The sequence below is a fragment of the Mustela erminea genome, chromosome 6 (genome assembly GCF_009829155.1).
Source record: "Mustela erminea isolate mMusErm1 chromosome 6, mMusErm1.Pri, whole genome shotgun sequence".
NCBI lineage: Eukaryota > Metazoa > Chordata > Mammalia > Carnivora > Mustelidae > Mustela > Mustela erminea.
Window position 1 is genome coordinate 112,625,427 of NC_045619.1, and position 20,009 is coordinate 112,645,435.

A 20,009-nucleotide genomic window follows, 5' to 3' on the forward strand; every position below is an offset into this window, starting at 1 on the left:
AGTTATGTGCGTTGTTGACCTACCTGGTGGTCAGGAGCACGTCGTGGCCCATGGGAACAGCATTGCCTGTGCAGGGCTGTGATCTGATTTTATTGGCCAATTGTTTGGCTTCTTAAATGTTTGTGGTGTTCAAGAGTGTAACAGATGAAGGAAAAATATCAGAAAGCTTATGTAAGGGGCGGAGTGAGTTAGGAAATGCATGCGGCTAAGGAAGGGAAGTGGGAGAGATGGTGGCCGAGGGCCTGGAAGGACACGTGGTAGAAGAAGAGCCTGTCAGGTCCCGGTGCTGGGCAAGAGGACAAGGACAGATGGGGTGTTTCTGCTGACTTTCTCCTGGTCGTGCTCCCAGGTAGCCCAGTATTCCAGACTGAGCCTCTGCTCTCGTCCCCACCTCCTCCTTCTCTGAGCTGCCTTTGCTTGCCGTCCCTCTCCCTTCTGAAGAACCCAGAAGAAGGATCTGATTCATGGAGAGGGCTCCTTCTACCACTGCCAGTGGCGACAGAAAATCCCTCTGGGTTGACCAAAGCCCCCTTAGGACCAGGCATTGTGTTCTGTATTAGTAGGAGAAAAGCAGAAATTCCAAAAAGAATGAGCTGTAGTTTCAGGCAAGAGGGCTGGTAGGCCTTGTACAGCCTGTTGTTCTCTTCCATCAGAGAACAGTTTCTCAATGGGAGTGGCGATTGTGAGGAAGATTCCGGAACCTTGCCCCCAGCTTGGCTCCCTGTAGAGCGGCACCACTTGACGAAGGCTGTGTGCAGAGATCTAGAGGAAGGTAGAGAGACCAAAGAGGAGCTCAGGGAGAGATTGCAACAGCCTCCATGGGCTTGAGTCAAACCCACATTTCTGACATGTGAGATTCTTTAAAGACACTTGACCTCTGCCTTTTGGATGTTGACAATTCGAGTTTTGTCTAAACAAGTTGGTGTGGCATTTGATATCAAAAAGACTTCACACACAGCAGAAATTCTCTTGCAAAGTGGAGCATAAAATCAAACAAATGGTCGTTCTTTGTATCAGTAGCATTGGACAAGGTGGTTTGAATTAGAGGGCTGGATACAGGGGGAGAGGTTTGTAAATTCTAACTGTAATTAACAAACCTCTAGACAGAATTCGAGTTACATTTTGAAATGTCAGTAAGAAACTCAGGTAATAACACTCGTTTGGAAGGAGAGACCTGAGTGAACACACACTTAATTCTCAACCAGACTAGGATTTCTTTTTAAATCTTTAAATTCCTAAATTAGTTATCTTTTTTTCTTTTTTACTTTCTTCTTTTTAATCCTTTTAACATTTCTAGATTAGTTTCTTAGTGTTCAAAAGGCAACTCTAAAACTGAGTAGAAGTATGTTCCCTTACAGTCACGGACAGAAAGATGGCTTTCCTGAAGCATTGGGTCTTTGGTGTAAGCCGTCTACAGGGTGGTGGTCTTTAGGCCATCTTGGAAGTGGTTGTCATCATTGAGTAGCAGTTACTGCCAAACCCGGGCATTTGCTTTGAGTGGATTCAGAAGACTCGAGTGGGCTCTTTCCAGGACCAAACAAACCTTTGTGTTCGTTATGAAGAAGTTCAGTGAAAGGAGATTGATATTCTGTTCCTGCTGTTGTTAATTTGTGGCTTTTGACTAAGAAATCATGGGATAGTCAGAAACTCCTTTCCAGTCTCTGAGGAAGTGGGGTTGCTTTCACTTAGTGAAACCACCTCAGTTATTTGGTGCCTCTCCCGCTAAGATCTTGGTCTCGGCCCAGTCCTCCTGACAAAGGACGGATGCTTATTTTTGCTTATTTTTTTCCCTGTTGGTCATAAAAATGCCCCCCAAACCCAGAGGCTCATCTTTGAGGGCAAAGTGACTTGGCCTTCAAACTATACTTCCAACGCCCATTAGTTAACCATTCACTGTGTGCCATGCTTTTCGAAGCATTAGACACGTCCTCTTTCCTTGATTTCTCCCCATATCCTATGCCATTAGTATCTAGCCTATTTCACAGATGAGACAATTTGGGCCCAAACAGTATAACCCTCCCAGGATCACACACCTGGTGAGTGGCAGACAGGATTGGAATCTCTGTCCACTTGATCCTAGCCTAGTGTAGAAAACTCTCCTTGTCTGCTCTATTCTGGAGTTTCTTTATGAGCTGCTGATTTCTCGTCCTCTCCTTAATCAAGGGCTTATTGGTACCAGTGGTTTCCTTACCAAGAGTGCGTGCACGGGCACGGGCCAGCACGGGTGTGTGTGCGTGTGCACATGGGCACATGTGCGTGCGTGTGTACCCATGTGCGTGCGTGTGTACCCATGTGCGTGCGTGTGTACCCATGTGTGTGTGTGTGTACCCATGTGCGTGCGTGTGTACCCATGCGTATGTACTTTCCCCACGTGTCTTACTTCATATCTCAGGCAGATCTGCTCTCTTCCCTCTGGCCTGCCTAATTTGAAGAATATTTTAGCTACCAGAAATTCTTTCTCTCACATCATCATAATGTCTGTCCCTAACAGACCTTTGGTAACTTCTCCGTGTGTTTAAATACAAAAGACTCTGTCTTCCTGAAAGGATTCAGAATTCCACTTCTGGTGCATGAGTGCCATAGAACAAAGCCTCGGGCTTTATAGAGTCTGGGGTTGGGGGGTGGAGACGGTTAGTGGATCTCAGTAGGCTAAGAATGGAAAAGAGCTGACATTTCTGCAGCCTATTTCTGGTTATCTTTAAATTGATAACTAACCCATGAAGGAATTCCACTTTTGTTGCTGGAACATCAGTAACAAGTTCGTTGTTTTAATTAAAGTTTCATGATTAATGTCAAATCCCTGGTTCCAAGCTGGCACTTTCCATCATTCATGTCCCTGGGCAGATTAATTTATGACTTTTTAAGTGAAGATAATCAGTGCTTTAGGCAAATAAACTATTCCATCAAATCTAAGGATTCTTGCCTGGGCTGATGGTACAAATGGTCCGATTCCCATTAAAAGAGAGCCAGATAGAGATACTGGGGACTGCTCAATTAATCTTAGTCATATCCAGAGATGATGCTGGACATTAGTTCATTTTCCTTATTGAAAATATCCCCAGCTGCATTTTAGGCCATGTGGAAAATGGGCAGATTTCATCCCAAACCATATTGGTAGCACTTCTGAATGTTCAAAAATGCAAATTTCTCCATGCCTGTGGGAGCCCTGTAGCTGCCTAGACCTTATTTTCCCTTCACACGAGTCTTCCTGAACATTCCGTCATGTCGTGTGTGTTGATGTGAAAGGCTGAGCACTACATACTGTCGCCAGATGATTTTCTTATTGATAAATGGAGCAATATATTTTGTTTTATTACTCAATTCTCTCTTCCTCTCTTCCATTTTTAAGGCGAAAAATTAGGACATGTCTTCCTTTCTGGCACCAAATTGTTTTACTTTATCATAGCCAATCTTATTGTAAATTCATAAAAGCATCTAGAGACTTGATAGTAAATTAAAGATGTTTCAGAACAATAATGTTTCCTGAAAATGATGTGCAACTTTATTGCAGAAGTGATAAGACTTCGAAATTTCTATATGACTCTGATTTATTTCCCTATCCTGGGATGACAGAAAATGAGTGAAGGAGACAGTCCCAGCCCTCGGAGAGGGTGCAGTGTGTGGGAAAATAGTGCTTACTCTCCAGCCTTCCAGGTTTCACCAGCTTGATGAGCATGTTTTCTGAAGAGTGTCAGTTGCTGACATATACATCTCGAAAGCCGGGGCTTTAAGGGACCGCCTGTTGCATTTTTCATCATATAGGAGTCTAGACTTAAATCTTTCATAACTGAACTCATACCGTAATCCATTACGGGCACTTCATATTAGCTCGAGACTCGGGCATTATGGTGGCAGCTGTGTAAAATATTTGTTTTGCTTGTTTAGGGTTGAATTGTAACGTTCTGAAACGAGCAATTACAGCTGGGGCCGAAGCTACCAGATCTCTAATACTCCTGTATAGCGTCTTGCCGGTGTGTCTATCTAAATGGCAGGACATATGGTTACCCCAAGCAGAACAGACAATGCCTACCCAGACGCAGTCAGAGGACCCTTTTGCTGGATGCCACGGAGTCCCTTAGCTCTCTCCCCTGTCTGGCCACTGTTTGTTGACAGTCGTGTTTTAATCCTCCGGGGACCCCTCCCCCCATCACTCTGGGTGATGCATGATTGTAGCTCAGCACCTTTGATCGAGAGATTCAAATGCATGTTCCACTTTCCCTGCCTCTCTGCCCCGCTTTGTCCCCCCGCCCCTGCCCTCTCTCTCCTTGCTTCCTTTCTCTCTCTCCCCTTCTCCCAACCCTCCTGTACTAACCTTCGGGATTTGCTTTCTAGGCAAAGCAGGAAAAACGCCAGCTCCGTGTCCCAGGATTCCTGGGAGCAGAACTACTCCCCCGGGGAAGGCTTCCAGAGTGCCAAGGAGAACCCCAGGTACTCCAGCTACCAAGGCTCCAGGAACGGCTACCTGGGCGGGCACGGCTTCAACGCCAGGGTGATGCTGGAGACGCAGGAGCTCCTTCGCCAGGAGCAGAGGCGGAAAGAGCAGCAGATGAAGAAGCAGCCACCTCCTCCAGAGGGGCTCAACAACTATGACTCATACAAGAAAGTCCAGGACCCCAGTTATACCCCTCCCAAGGGGCCCTTCCGGCAGGATGTGCCCCCCTCCCCTTCTCAGGTCGCTAGGCTGAACAGACTCCAGACTCCTGAGAAAGGGAAACCCTTCTATTCCTGAGCAGGAGAAGAGCGGCGGCTCCGTGTCAGGCAATAAAGGACATTTTCTTACGAAGACTTGTATTTTGGGAGTTTTTTTAAAACCTCGATGGTACTATGGAATATTTCTGTTGTTGGTATCAGTGCCTTTACGCAACGTGGGCAAAGAAGTGGAAGGCCTTAATGTCTTTGCCACCATGTCTCCAGTGTCTGTTTCATGGAAGGATTTCCCGCCTCCCGACAATCATCGGTTCAAGGCATCCGTGTGCTCTGCGTCTCTCTGGAGTCCCAGGACTGTGCCCCGCCCCCGCCCCCGCCCCCACCCCCCATGGTGAGCTGTCCGTGGTACTGCATCTCGGCCCCTGACAACTTAGGGTGACAAATTACCTTGAAGTGAGGGTGATACGGATCCTTCTTTTTCCCCTTTCAGTTTTCTTTGATGTGAGGCGACGTCCCAGTGTCTGGCGGATCTGCGTGGGTGACAGACACCAGAAATTGGGGCCTTATGGTACTTCACAGCACAGTCATTTATAGTACTTTGTAATCAGCATGGTTTTCCCTGTTCTCTCTCAGCTCCTTGCCACAGCAACGTTCCTTCATCCCATGAAAGAAGCTAAGCCATATCCAACACTGTCTGGTTATCATGGGGGGTCCTTTTGCCACTGCCTTAGAACTCGACATTACCACTAAAGCGATCATTCTCGTCCGTGTTTATAAATACGCTTGTTCAGTCATGTTCCTGACACGTGTGTTGAGTCAGCGCAGCTCTGTGTGGGGGGCGTGGGAGAGGGACAGACTCCTGGTCGGGGACCGATAGAGCCAGCCCACCCGCCCTGTGTGTATCGTGATGTGGGAGGTGGGAGCTGAGAAAAGAATTCTCCCAGGATGAGCTTCTGGCCCACAACATCCCAGTAATTATTTTAATTAGTTTGCATTTGACAGGTTGGCAGGAAGGGCATAGAGTGGGACAAAGAGAAATCAGACAGTCATTTTGGGATTCTCAAAACTCATCTGCTCTCTATGGTGTTGAAAGTCAGTTGGAAATGACATTTGCCTAGTGCGTTGTATTTCTGCCTGGTGATACCATCCGGGCTCCCAAATAATTCTGCCCGGAGACAAAGAAGACAAATAAGGGAAAAGCTGTTCTGTCACACGGCAAACCTTCTGGTGTCCCCAAACAGTGGTAACAAAAGCCTGGGCTCTCGTGTCAATATTGTAAGGTGTGTGGGGGTCATGAGGACCTTGGTTGCTCCCGTTTTCAGCTGTCGGTCTGACCGTCGTGTACTGTAAACCATGGCTGGGTTGCTAAAGTGCCTGCAAATCCCGAGGTGCAAAGGCTTGACGTGAAAGCTCAGCATACCATGTATTAACAAAAAAGAAAAGAAAAAAAAAGAAAACAAACAAAAAAAAGACATGTACTGATATACGTATTTTTTTTTTTTACTGGCACATTGTATTTTTGTGTCCACTTGTTTTTAGAAAATATGTGAAATGTCCACACGTACCTATTGTCTTTTTTGCATTTCTGTGTAATGGTTCTTTGTGTTCCTAATGTGTGGCGATACTCAGTGGTGTTACCAATGTCAGCACGGTGACCTTGGATGACAGTGGCTCTTTCTCACAGCCTTCCCGGAGCTGTGAGAAACAGCTTTCCCTGTACATATGAGACTTCTAATAAAAGGCATATTTCTTCCTGTTCTTTGTGGTGTCTGTAGTGTTCCTGTGGAAACTCCTAGCTGGGTGGTTTGGTTTTGTTTTTTTTTTAAGTATATTAGCAGATGTGATTTTTTTTCCCCCACATTTAGAAAAAGTTGAAAGTTTCCTTCTGTCTGTCTGTGTGCAGATGCAGAGGTGGGTGATTGACCGCTTACTTGAACACCTGAGGAGAGAGAGGGCAGGAAAGAAAGAGGGACCGCCTTAGTGAGTTTACTGAAAGACCCAGGCTGCCGAAAGAAGCCTGGGGAGTGCAGAATGGAAGGAGTCAATACTCTAGAGCTACATAAGAGAAAAATTATGCAGGAAGTCACATCATATTTCCGTTACTGTCCCTTGCTCCCTCTGGATCGCTTCAGCAGAGCCAAGCATTTTGAGGGAATCCCACCTTGCATACTGTGAGCCCAGAGAAAGGTCCAGATTCTTTTCCACTTCTAATACCAACCAGTTCTTCTTTCCCAAATTACAAAATAAGGCTTCACTCTTTCTTTTAGATTCATTAACATGCATACGGTCCTCTGAAGACATAAAGGGCACCATATCCCTAGGTGTGTCTCGTGCATAAATACCCATGTGGCCCCCGCCCAGAGGGCAAGCTTTTTAAACAGACCTGTTGAAAATTCCTTCCGTGTGGAGTGCCAGCTCCACAACCAGCATCAGCTGGTTGTCATGGTAGCCTTCAGCCTGTCACTAAGTCCAATTTTGTCACCTCAGGATTAGTAACGAGAAGTGTATAGCAAGCCAAGAAAATAGCATGTCTTGGGTTCTTGTATGCATGCAAGGTGTGGGAAAGTAGCAAAGAGAAGGTGGGCAGATTGGTTAATTTTCTCACTGACCAGGAGGCCCATTGCAGATGCCAAAACTCGCAGGTTATTTGTCTCAACTGACAGAAGTGGAGCGGGAGAGGTAATAGTGAATATCGTGGGGGCCCAAATCACAAAGGGATTTGTAGATGAATACTGACTATTTGGGTCGCACTGAGAGGAGAAGTAGGACTCGCAATGAGTCAGCACAGAAGTGGGAATACGCTCTACCAGCAGACTTGCCTAAATGACGGCCTTCTGGCTCCAGAGTACTTTCCAGGGACTCGCTGGTGTCACAGGAAGAGCATATCTGTAGTAGGGAGCCAGGGTGGGTGTGGTCAGCACGTGCACTGGACGCTGCAGCCTCTGGGGGGTGAGGGGGGGAAGTTCCAACCCATGCCAGGGGACAGGCAGCCCCACCACAGCCCATACTCAGGTGAGGTTGGAAGTGGAGTGAGTCAGCCGTCCCTCAGAAAAGATGGTCCCACAGTTACATCATCACCACTTTTGGTCCATTAAGACTATGGAAAGTCTTGCAAGTATAAATTATCCAATAATATTCTATAAGGTGTCTGTATCATATGTGCATTGAATGCCACCACCATCTCTTCTCCCTGTGGCTGGTTAGACCAAAGACTGCTCAGAAGTCAAACCACCCCACGGTTGACAGGGCTGTCCGCACAATAGGAAGGAAAATGAGGCTTCTCACGTTTCCTGCCGAAGAAGTCAAATATATCAAATCAGAGACCATAAACCAAATGAATTTCCTGTTTTTTTGAGCGGAGGCTACGGATTTAACTGCAAACCCGTGTTGAGGAAGGGCAGCAAATAAGGCAACAGAGCCGACCACTTTGCCAGCAGCGTGATTCTGAAAACAAGGCCAGAGGCAAGAGACCAGGCTCTTCTGTCCACATCACTGCTCACGATTTGCCCAAAGATGGCCACTGTCTTCCAGGCGGCTCGCCTTTCTCCAATAATTTTTCTTAGAAAGTACACACGTTTCCATGTAGATGGTGGAACAGGCCTAGGTAGCATGTGCACAATGCACACGTGTTTCTATATTTGTCTCCATTAGTCTGGTTAGTTTAACATGCTTCTAATTTCATCCTGTGAGTCCTTGACACGCACACAGCTCTTGTCCTGGTTGAAGTCAACCCAAGACGAAGCAGAGAGTACTTTGTTTCTAGTTTCGTTCGCTAGTCATGGAAGAATAAGTCACTAAGGTCCGACTAACTACCTCTGAGTTTATCCCGTCCTGGAGGGCTTCCTTGGGTAACAGTGCACCAGGAACTTCAATGGCTCTCTAACTCAGTTCTTTCTTCTTCTTCTTTTTCTTTCTTTCTTTCTTTCTTTCTTTCTTTCTTTCTTTCTTTCTTTCTTTCTTTCTTTCTTTCTTTCTCTCCTTCCTTCCTTCCTTCTTTCTCTCTCTCTCTCTCTCTCTCTCTCTTTCTTTCTTTCTTCTTTATTTTTTAACAAAGATTATACTGACGACCTGTCAGGTAAGGAGATAATCTTCCTTTCTTACTTCAGAGACAGGATATCATCTTAATAAGGCAGCTAATAAGAATGTTCACAGGTCAGAAGCGCGAGAGGCAGAGGTGCTTTAACCGGAAATCCCCGTCAGCTGAGTAATGACAAGATCACAGAGCTGGTCAAGTTAAATTGACTTTTTAAAAAAATGTGTGGAGAATGAGGGTTATAATTTTGAGCATAAGCTTTTCTTTCTTCCTTTCTTCCTTCCTTCCTCTTTCTTTCTTTCTTTCACAAGAAACTGGTGTTTTACATTAGATCCCAAAGAGGGAAAGAGGGCCCTTGCACTCCACACAGAACGGACATATTTCCCATTAGATGGGTTCTTTCCCATCAAATCCACCGTCTTCCCGCAGCACTCCCCTCCCTGCTCTTCCTCTCCTTCCGGCTTCCACATCCCACGCAGCCAAGCCCAAAATATATGGGTTTCCTTTGTCCATACATTTTCTTTCTTTAGGTTAAACCCCGCAGTACAGAATTTCATTTTTAAAGGATCCCATTATGAGTCCTATAAGATCAAGCATCTTTTGGGACAGACAGGTTGGTCGGTTTGTTTTTCCTTTCTGAATTCAGATGTAAGTGATCGGTTTTTGTTTTCTGACTTTGCATTTTTTAAAGCGCGCCCTAGGCGCAGCAGCCTGTCACTGCCCAGGTAGGTCTGTTGGGTGCCGGAACGAGGGCGAAGCTCTCCCTCCAGTGAGTCTGAACAATGACTCGTCTTTCCTCCTCTGGGCTTATTTGCTCACAGGATCAATTAAATGTGTGAAAAACACGTTTTTCTGAATTGCTCAACTAACTGCTGAGTCACCTCACACTGTCGTTGGCTCAGAAAAGCCATTTGGAGTTTGTTCCCAGACAGTGTGGATGTCTCACGAAGAGACGACGCTCTTCCCAGGGTGTCATCAGCCTCCGCGGATCATTGGTGAGAAGGGGGTCCCGGTGGCGGGAGCCTTTCTCCTGTCTCCGAAGGCAAGTTTGCCACTTGCTACAAGGCTCCTCCTCAAGCTGAAGTTTGGCTTCCACGAGGGATTTTATGATGCAAATATTTTAAGTACAACTTTGAAGATTTTGCCATTAAAAACAGTCTCCATGGCTCAGGGCCCAGCCGACTGCAAACTACAAGGGGGAAAAGTGCCATATATTTCTGGCAAGTGACAGGAAGGGAAACAACACAAATTTCTAAACCAATCGTGACCTTGGCTAATGATCTGGTTTCAGGGTTCAGCTCCTATCTGACTTGCTTTCATGCAGTGGCATAAAACTTATCACAGTTGTTTATATTGGGACCAAATGGGTGAAAACATTAACCTAAGGACCCGGAGACAGGTCAGATTAGGGCTCGCCAATGAACGAGGGTTATTTCAGAATAATGAGAACCTTTGAACTTGCCTTGTGAAGCCTCAGAGTGAATTTGTCCTACACATGCCCCAACTTTCAACTCCATTTCCAAACTCTCCTTGGCCTGACTCCGATCTGAGCCGAAGGAGTCTCTGCTCTCTGGTTTGGGCAACCCAAGCATTTCTATAAAATCTGAACCTGGAATCAGAGTACACAAGCTGCTGCTGGCTCCCACTCTGTTTGCTTGATCTATTTGTGTGGTAGTTCACAATAATCACAATATTCTCATCTTTTCTCTTTGAGTCTCCAAACCCCAGGAAGCAGGTTAGAGAAGTGATAGTCCAATTTTACACATGAGGAAATCGAGCCTCCCTGGGTTTGTGTCTTGCCAGCGGTGGGCAGCTCCATCAGAACACAAAACCCATTGTCCTGGCTGCAGCCCACCGTTGCGGTATCAAGTTTTTATCAAAAGAGAAGCCTTTTGTTTTTAACAATGTAAAGTTCCTTATTTGATGATAACTCACCAATGGGAGAAGAAACACAAAATAATGTCTAAGGAATTACGAAGTTAGCAATGCCTTAAAAATAGATTTCGTTAATCACAATGCCATTTACATGCATTTGAAAATTACAACTGCGTATATTACCTATTGTAAATATATTCGCTATATGATTTAAATGCAATGGTTTGTTCACACTTTAAGCCCAATGTTTACAGATTTCAAATACCTATTGAAATAGACAATGCCGGGTTTCCCTGTGGATTTGCAGACCCCACCATGTCCCTTGTTGGTAACCACTGTTCCATGCTTTGGATCCTTCGTTTCACTATTTAAATCTCTTTGACCAGAAGGTATTCATGTCTAAGCCAGGTTTTCACGTTCAGAAAAGAGTCACTTGAGATTGAAGACAGTGAAAGTTAAAAAAACAAAAAACAAAAATATATAAAATGAATTGGATCTGAAACATGGAAAACAGGAGGCAGTAGAACACAGAGTGGTCACAACAAAAAGCCAATCCTAGCGGCCGGGTTTCTGAAGCAGATGCAGAAGAAACCCCAAATCCTGAAACAAAATAGAAAAGATGGCTGGGAGATCATGAAACAATCACAATTTGCATTAAATCATCAGCTGTTTTCAGCACAGATGGGAAGAGCCTGTTACAAAACGTCATAAGACATTTGCAGCGGGTTTCAAGCTGGACATGCATTAAAAACATTCTTAGCTTTTCGCACTGGGAACAAAAATGTAAATCATTTTCTGCGATGATTTTTTCTTTACATATCATTATTCTTTGTATTTTATTTTATTTTTGGTAAGAAGACGACATAGTAACAGCCAGGGGGAAATGATTCATTTATAGAGTTGGAGAGATAAAATTTATCTTCAAAGAGGTAGAATATTAATTATGCATAGAAAGAAACTTTTAGCTCCAAAACGTTCCCAGTGACACGAGCGGTTTATTTCACTCAAGATCCTAATCAAACACAGTTCGGTATCTCAGAGAGAAACACTGGCAGTTCTTGTGATGTCTCAGGGCAGCAGGCAGAGTCTGGGCAGCTCCCCAGGACCAGCCCCACCCGGGACACTCTCTGGGGTTCTGCCAGGAAGATCATGTCCACCCTCGGTTCCTTGCTCCTCTAAATGAACTGCGGGGTCGTAGCTGATGCTCCAGGCCCCTCTCCTCTGATCCCCTGTCCCTAGAGAAGAGACATAGACAGCCACAGACTCAGTGTCTGGAAGAACTGGCTGGCCCAAGGAAACGGGTTTCCAATAACTAATCCAGCTGAACGAGGCACTTCCCTTGGCTCCGGCTCTCCTTCCCATAAGCCAGGAAATGTTCTCTGCATTCAGTAGGGGATGGCTCATCAGGGACTTCTAATCTCTGATTGGTTACTTCATATACTATGCTAGTATATTCTGCTGCCTATCTTCAGTCCTTTTAGGTGTTCCCTCTGGATTAATTGAAAATCATGGATATCCTGTTTGTGTGATTTGTTCAAGGTAATTGTAAGGCCACGAGGAGGCCAATATTGATTTTTAAGGAAGATGCCACTTTATGTGGCCTGAAATGTACAATGTAGAACGTGGAGTCAATTTAGGAAAGAAAATTATCTCATAGTCACTCATTCATTCATTCATTTATGGCTCCCATTATATGCCAAGCGCTGTGCTAGATGCTGAGCAAACGGCAGAGTGTAACAGTCATATTCCAGCAGGGAAGAGCTCTGTAACAGTCAGGGGGTGGTACTCAGCAGGAAGAAAATAAAGAGAGGTTATGGGATAGAAAATGAAAAGGAGTAGACAGAGATCTCAGAGCAGGGATCTGAGGAGGTGAGGGAACCACGTGGCTCTTTGAAGGAAGAGCAGGCTGAGGAGGAACCACAAGTGCAAATGGCCGGGGAAGTTGAGTGCCTGGGAAGCTCACCGTGCAGTATGGGGGCCGGGTTTGGTGTTCTCCCAGGGGAGGGTGGCTGAGGGAGACAGGAGCAGGAAAGTTTTTATGATCATGATCAGAGCCGGACAAGGAGAAAAGCAAGGACAAGAGTCAGGTTGAGATACACAGCAATGTTGGTCAATGAATCGATTCTGGTCAAGGAATGGTTGGAGTCGGGAAATTAGTCATGAGTGAGTGCGCAGTCTGAGCAGAGATTAGAGAGGGAGCGCTCATAGGTGGGACCATGAGGCAGAAGACAAGCTCAGTGGAAGTAAGGCAGTTAAGGAACAGAAAGACCCATATGTTAGGTCTTCTTTGTGGGTGTTGACATCAACAACAACAACAACAACAAATATGGTTGTGAGACACCGATTCAGGTGCTAAAATCTTCACAGAATGAAGATCGATAGAAGAAAGATCGATAGAAGACCACCACCAAGAGTGAAGTAAAACATATTGTACCAGATTAGCAGATTCAAAGAAATGTGGGGGTGGGGTGGGGTGGGTGGTTAGGGAGAAAGGAGGACTTACGACCTGGAAGTGTCACTAAAGAGTGACAGAGACACCTATCCCATGTCCAAGCCCCAAGTGTGTGCTGTGTGAGCAAAAACCAACCACCCCTGGAAAGGCTGGGGATGTTGATTAAGGCAAGAAGCTGGTGGGGGATGGGCAAAACCCTTTAGAGATATCAGACCGCATAACAGGGGTCCCCTCGAGGCCTTGGGCTGCTTCTGATGTCTGAGGTAAAAGGGTTGCAGAGCAAGATCAAGTTCTTTGGTCTCTGAGGGGAGGTCGAAATTCAGTTCTAGTCACTGCCTACTTCTCAGGTGCTGAGAGGCAGGAGTCTTGCAAAGACCATAGGGGCCCCTTGAGTTGGGGTAGAGTGCTGTAACTCCCCAAATCCCCAAACCTGCTTCACGCCTGTGTCTTGACAACAGACACATTCACACATTCATTCCCTTGTTCAGGAGCTGATGGATACCAGACAATGTGTGTCACTGTGCATTCACTGGTGAACTAAAGAGACGTTGATGTTCTCATAAAAACTGCGTTCAAAAGCAGAAGCCAAAAATTAACGAGTCAGGAAATGACAGATGTTGGCGAGGATGCGGAGAAAGGGGAACCCTCCTACACTGTTGGTGGGAATGCAAGCTGGTGCAACCACTCTGGAAAACAGCATGGAGGTTCCTCAAAATGTTGAAAATAGAACTGCCCTATGACCCAGCAATTGCACTACTGGGTATTTACCCTAAAGATACAAATGTAGTGATCTGAAGGGGCACATGCACCTGAATGTTTATAGCAGCAATGTCCACAATAGCCAAACTATGGAAAGAACCTAGATGTCCATCAACAGATGAATGGATAAAGAAGATGTGGTATATATACACAATGGAATACTATGCAGCCATCAAAAGAAATGAAATCTTGCCATTTGCGACAACGTGGATGGAACTAGAGCGTATCATGCTTAGCGAAATAAGTCAAGCGGAGAAAGACAACTATCATATGATCTCCCTGATATGAGGAAGTGATGATGCAACATGGGGGCTTAAGTGGGTAGGAGAAGAATCAATGAAACAAGATGGGATTGGGAGGCAGACAAACCATAAGTGACTCTTAATCTCACAAAACAAACTGAGGGTTGCTGGGGGGAGGGGGTTTGGGAGAAAAGGGGTGGGGTTATGGACACTGGGGAGGGTATGTGCTTTGGTGAGTGCTGTGAAGTGTGTAAACTTGGCTATTCACAGACCTGTACCCCTGGGGATAAAAATATATGTTTATAAAAAATTAAAAATTAAAAATTAAAAAAAAAACAGAAGCCAGCATTAATTAAATAAACACATTAATAGATATAGTATGTTCAACTGTGACAAGATGTAGTATGTTCAACTATGACAAGGTCTCTCAAAACAAAGTTTTTATGAGCGAGGAGCAGGACAAGGGGACGTAATCAGGCTGAGGACGGTGAAAGGTAGGGAGGAGGGTTGTATAAGGTGGGTCCTGAAGGATTCTGGAAACCCAACAAGAATTTGACAATATATCAAGTATCTGAAGACCTCATCCCCTTTGACAGTAAGGGTTCATTTTCTGGAATCTAGCTAATGAAACAACCCAAAAGGTGAACAGAGAGTTACACCCAAACCTGTTAAAAATACTAAAATAAAAACAAAAACATTGTTTATAAAAGGAAAATTGGAACCTAAACATGTGAACATAGGAAAATAGCTAAGTAAATTATGTATAAAATGCAGCACTCTTGTTACCGGAGCTGATAAATATAATGTTCAATTAAAAAATTATGGCAGCAATGTCCACAATCACCAAAATGTGGAAAGAGCCCAGATGTCCTCGACAGATGAATGGACAAAGAAGATGTGAGATACACACACACACACACACACACACACACACACAGGAATATTATGCAGCCATCAAAATGAATGAACTCTTGCCATTTGCAATGACATGGAGAAAAGTAAAGGGTATGATGCTAAGTGAAATAAGTCAGTCAAAGACAAATACCATCTGACTTCATTCATATGTGGAATTTAAGAAACAAAACAGATGAACATAGGGGAAGGGAAGGACAAATAAAACAAGATAAATACAGAGGGAGGCAAACCATAAGAGATGCTGAACTCAGAGGCTATCATATAATGAGCCCTGGATGTCGTACACAACTGATGAATCACTAAATTCTAGCCCTGGAACTAATAACACACTACTGTTTACCACATTGAATTTAAATTAAAAATGTTTAAAAAAAGTGAACATCAGATTGTCCCCCAGCATGTGTGTATCTATGCACATGTGTGTACATGCATGTACATGTGAAGGAAGGGAAGAAATACCCCTGATATTAATGAGAGTTTTCACTGAGTGTTTGCACTAGGATTTGTATTGACTTCTTTCTCTGTGTCTCCATTAAAATAAAGACAATCATTTTATTTAACATTTTTTCTTGAGTTAAAAAAATTTAAACTTTGTAGTTACCTTTTGCCTTTTCACTCCCACCTTGGCATTGGAGCCAGGCACACGGGATGGCAGTATTCAGTCAGCAAGGGTTTACTGAACACTCAGGGTGTTTACTGAACACCCAGGGTAGCCGGGCCTTCTGGCTGCTGTGGGAGAACATCTAAGGTCAGGACGGGGAAGCTCATTTAGCTCATGGTGATCCAGGGTGACTCAGGGACGAGCTGGCACGTGGGCTTGTGCCTTCATAAAAGGGTGGCACTGGGGAGGGGAGGGGAGGGTGGAGTCTTCCTGTGAGGAAAACTTCCACGTACAACTTGTAGAAGTGGGGCTTAACAACTTGTGTGAGTGAGAGCAGCTGTGTGGAGACAGGTGTGGGCGCCTGGGCTGGACGAGGCACGGGGAGCCAGCTGCAGAGGCGTTTAGACACCAGGGGCCCATGGCGGGGATGGGGGGAGAAGGCAGGTTCTTGAGCATTCGCTTACTCATTAATTTACCACATTCTTGTCAAGTGTGCCAGGCACTGTGAGCTTGGGATGCATGAGTGAACAGATCAGATAAAAACCCCTGCCCTCACCTGGCCGACATCTGAGTGTGTACTGGGGGGAGTGGGGTGGGCACTGGGGAGGGGGAGACCAAGTAAGCGACCAACTCAAGAAGTAAATGTTACAGCGTAGGAAGAGTGCTGCGTAGTCGGGAAGAAGCGAGCAGGCACATTTGTGGAGGGCGGGGTCCGGTTGCTGTAATGAATCAGGGTCACAGCAAGCCTCGTGAGGCCCCGCGCATGCAAAGGCTGGAAAACAGGGGTTCTGAGCCAAGGCAGAGACAGACGGAGGCCGGGCCGAAGTTGTTGGTAGTGACGAGTCCTAGAGTGAGAGGTTAAACCATGTGAATGATAATTGGAAGACCACTGCATAAGGGACAGATGTTGTCACCACAAAGGATGGCAGGAGCCACACCAGTGAAAGTGACAGTGAGGCCGGACACGATGGGACCCATGTAGGGTGATTGGGGTGGGATGGAGTCTAATGGCATGAGATTCAAGGATGAGGGGAGTTTTGAGGAGAGAAGGTAAGATCAGAGCCATAATGGGGGTAAAGGAAGAGGCCGACTCACACTCCAGGCCTAGGACTGAGAGGTACAGGAGGCTAACTGCTCCCTTTTATGTAGGGGAAACCAGGCCTCAGTCAGCTGGGGTTCAGAGAGGTGGTTGGGAGCACAGACTTTGCATTCAATGAATTCCTGAAGCACCGGGAATGGGTCTGAAATAAAATCGGCAGAAATTGAGAACAAAATAGCAGCTGTAGAGAGCTTTCTAAGATTTAGAATGTGAGGGAAGAGGGGTGCCCTGGGAATCTGGGGCTTCTTGCAATGATGGTCATTAACAGCCAAAATGGGCTTCCTGGTGGCAAGGCTATGTCTAGGGGAGTCAGTGAAGAGATCTGGGGAAGCCATGACACACGCTGAGCCTAGACCTCCCGTTGACGCTCATCAAAGGAAAGAAAGCCTGGTCTTCACACAGGACAACAAGCTCATTTTGACTCATGGGGAATGCCCAGGGCTTCCTCATGTGGCCTGTGGATTGATTTGGGGATGTCTGGGGAAACCATCCTGAATAACAAGCAAGGGACAGGTAGGCTAAGGACGACATTTCAGGAAAATTAACTGCACAACACATGTAGGTAGATGGTTAGAAAGGTTAGGTGGAAGATGAAAGTCCTCATACGATCAGTAATGGCAGAGACCCAAAGAAATGTAACTGAATTTCTTGGAGATTAACTTGGTTTATCTCGAGATTTAATGAGTGACCCACTAAGATATTTGGTGGTGTACTTTATGGAGTAGTGTGTTCCTTTGAGGAGCCCTTCTGTGAGGAACTTTGAGGAACAGTCACCAAGATGAGCTTGGTTGATTGATAAATGAATTGGGGGGAATGCCAGTGAGGGGTGAAAGGGAGGGAGCCAGAGGAACCTGGGAGAGCCATCTGACCATGATGCCGTTCCAAGTGCTGTGAGGAAGAGACGGGAGGAAGAAAGGCCTTGTACTATGGTGAAGTTCTAGGAAAGTTTGTTAAAGCCTATGGGGAGTCCTTTTGCCAAAGTCACCTGTCAGAGGAGAGCCATTAGCTCAAAATAACTACTTTTATTATAAATTTTACAGTGTAACAATATCTCAACAACATAATAAATGTACTTTGTGTATAGAAAGTTGATTTATCCTCAATAAAATACCCTGTGCAGATCAGGAAAGTTCTAAGAAGTAAAGCTCTTTTCTTCTGATACTCTGAAATATATTGCTTATTTTTAAGAGTGAGAACTGAAGTTGGAGATAGCGTCTACGTCAAATGATAAAAAGTGCCACATTTCCAGCAGTCTTGTCACGAGAGTCCTTCCATCTCATGGTATGTTACAAGATGCCTCAGAGAAAGAAGTTGTGCTCTTACACCATTTCCAGCTGACAGAACGTTGAGCGGCCCAGCCTAAAAACTAGGAGCAGCAAATAGTCTACTCTGTATCAGAAATAGCTGCTCCTGCCCATCCCCAGGTGATTGCCAACTTAAAGCCCTTCAATGCTTAGCTCGGCTCCTGTCTGAGAAGAACCATGTCTTCTCAACTGGTAACCATTCCACGTTCTGTGGGAAAGCGTAACTGATCAACATGACTTAGCAGCTCTCCAAACCCACCTGCTCACGCAGATTTGTTGGTATCAACCAGTGACCTGGACTGTGGGAGGAATAGGGAAACTATGGTCATTCAGCTCGTGCGGAGAGGTTTGGGAGAGGTTCCTTTCCCCCTTTTTTTGAAAAAAAGCTAAGTGCCAAAAAGAGGAGCGCCAGCGGGTTTTTAACCATGCTCAGGATGGTTCAGAAACGAAAGTCTTAACATCCTGTTCGCCCCTTTTCTTAATCATGGATTCAGTAGCCAGAACAAGTGGAAGTCCTCTTGCGATGATGAACTCTTGGCTTGATCTTTCCTGCGTGGCCTTTATCGAAAGGTTTTAAAGTTTAATCAGAAAAAAAGAGCTGTTTAAAGGCTCTGCTTTTGCAAATGCCAGAAATAAGAGCTCTCACTTAGCTGCTGAGTGATTTCCAGGACACAGACACAGTCCAGCAGAAGAGGACCTTGGAGTTTCCTGTGGGATACGGATGTTCTCCACCGGGCAACATCACCCCCAGGATCTCTCGCCTCCTATTTATGGCCCAAATCACCACCTTTCCAGACTGTGTCCCCATGATGACTCTTTTTCATGAGAGCTCAAATGGAGAGTGAGTCAGAGTTACAGAGTACTCATGTAACACAATGGGCATTTGGGACAGAAGTTTCCCAAACCATCCCTAGAAGAGTAAGGGAGATGGGACAAAGAACAGGTACGTGACACTTTGAGTCCTGAGATAACAAGAAGCAGAGGAGTCTTGAGCCACATGATTACTATTTAATAATGTTGGCCATTGGGAGACCGTCAAAGATTCATGTTCTGGTCAGAAGTGCCAACTTTCCTCTTGAGTCTCAGAGAGACTGGCAAAAATGCTGGCTTTGGCAGATGGCTTCTTGGCATGGGTGGGAGGATTGATCACACTTGAATGGCAGGAAATGTGACTCCCTCTCTGATTAAAAGTTTCTTACAAAGGAGAACAAAGGCCTAAGGTGGTTGGCATGCTTAATAGCCTACGTTAAAGAAATCTCTACATTAAGGAGTATCTGTTGCCGAGTCAACATTCTGATTGTTGCCACAGTGTAACTTTAATGATTTTTGTTGTTGTTGTTGTTGTTGTTTTTGGAGAGAGAGAGAGAGAGCGAGCAAGCACGGGGTGGGGACAGAGGGAGAGAATCCTAAGCTCCATGCCTAGTGCAGAGCCCAATGCAGCACTTGATCTCACCACCCTGAGACTGTGACCTGAACTGAAATCAAGAGTCAGATGCTTAACCAGCTAAGCCACCCAAGAGCCTTCAAATGCTGTATTCTTCTTTAGTCTGACTTAAACATCATGCATCTTCTCTTGCCCATTTTTTTTTTTAAAGATAAGCTTTTCTTTACTAAGATACGTGGTTTTTCCTGTGAAAATGGGACCATTAGCTGAGAAAACAAACAAAAAAAACCCATGAAAACCAGGATTTTTAGGGATCCACATGTTAAGTCCCATTTTGGTGAATCTGAAGGTGCAATTCCCAAAGACATGTAGCATCTTATGAAGCAATTCATCCATTGCCCACAAGACTCAGGTCCAACTAAATGCCAATACCTTGGGCCATTGTGTTAGAAATAGTTGGAGCCCTTTGATACCCTATTAGCCCATCCTGTGTTCTTGATCTCAGGCTGGCCCTAAGACATGATTTTGATGCCTTGATCTCCATATTCTTTTCACCCAGTTAACCTCAGGATTTGATTAATCTTAATACCTGTTATAGGCTTATTTCTGGCTTTGGCTTTTCTTCTATCTTGAGCGGGTCCTTCTTTGGTGCTCGGCTATCTTTTGGTTTGACCAAATGGTTCAGAGTCTTTCCAAAT

General features: G+C 45.2%; 1 protein-coding gene across 15 annotated transcripts in view; it reads left to right on the forward strand.

The window, feature by feature from the left end:
• Positions 1–6,404, forward strand: part of PARD3 (par-3 family cell polarity regulator) — a 645,516-nt gene extending 639,112 nt beyond the window's left edge. For all 15 annotated transcript variants that reach the window (XM_032350010.1, XM_032350021.1, XM_032350015.1 and 12 more), the window contains one exon: positions 4,333–6,404. In XM_032350010.1, coding sequence (XP_032205901.1) covers positions 4,333–4,729 — 397 coding nt within the window. In that variant the 3' untranslated portion in view covers positions 4,730–6,404. The remainder of the gene's footprint in view (positions 1–4,332) is intronic.
• Positions 6,405–20,009: the final 13,605 nt, after the last annotated feature.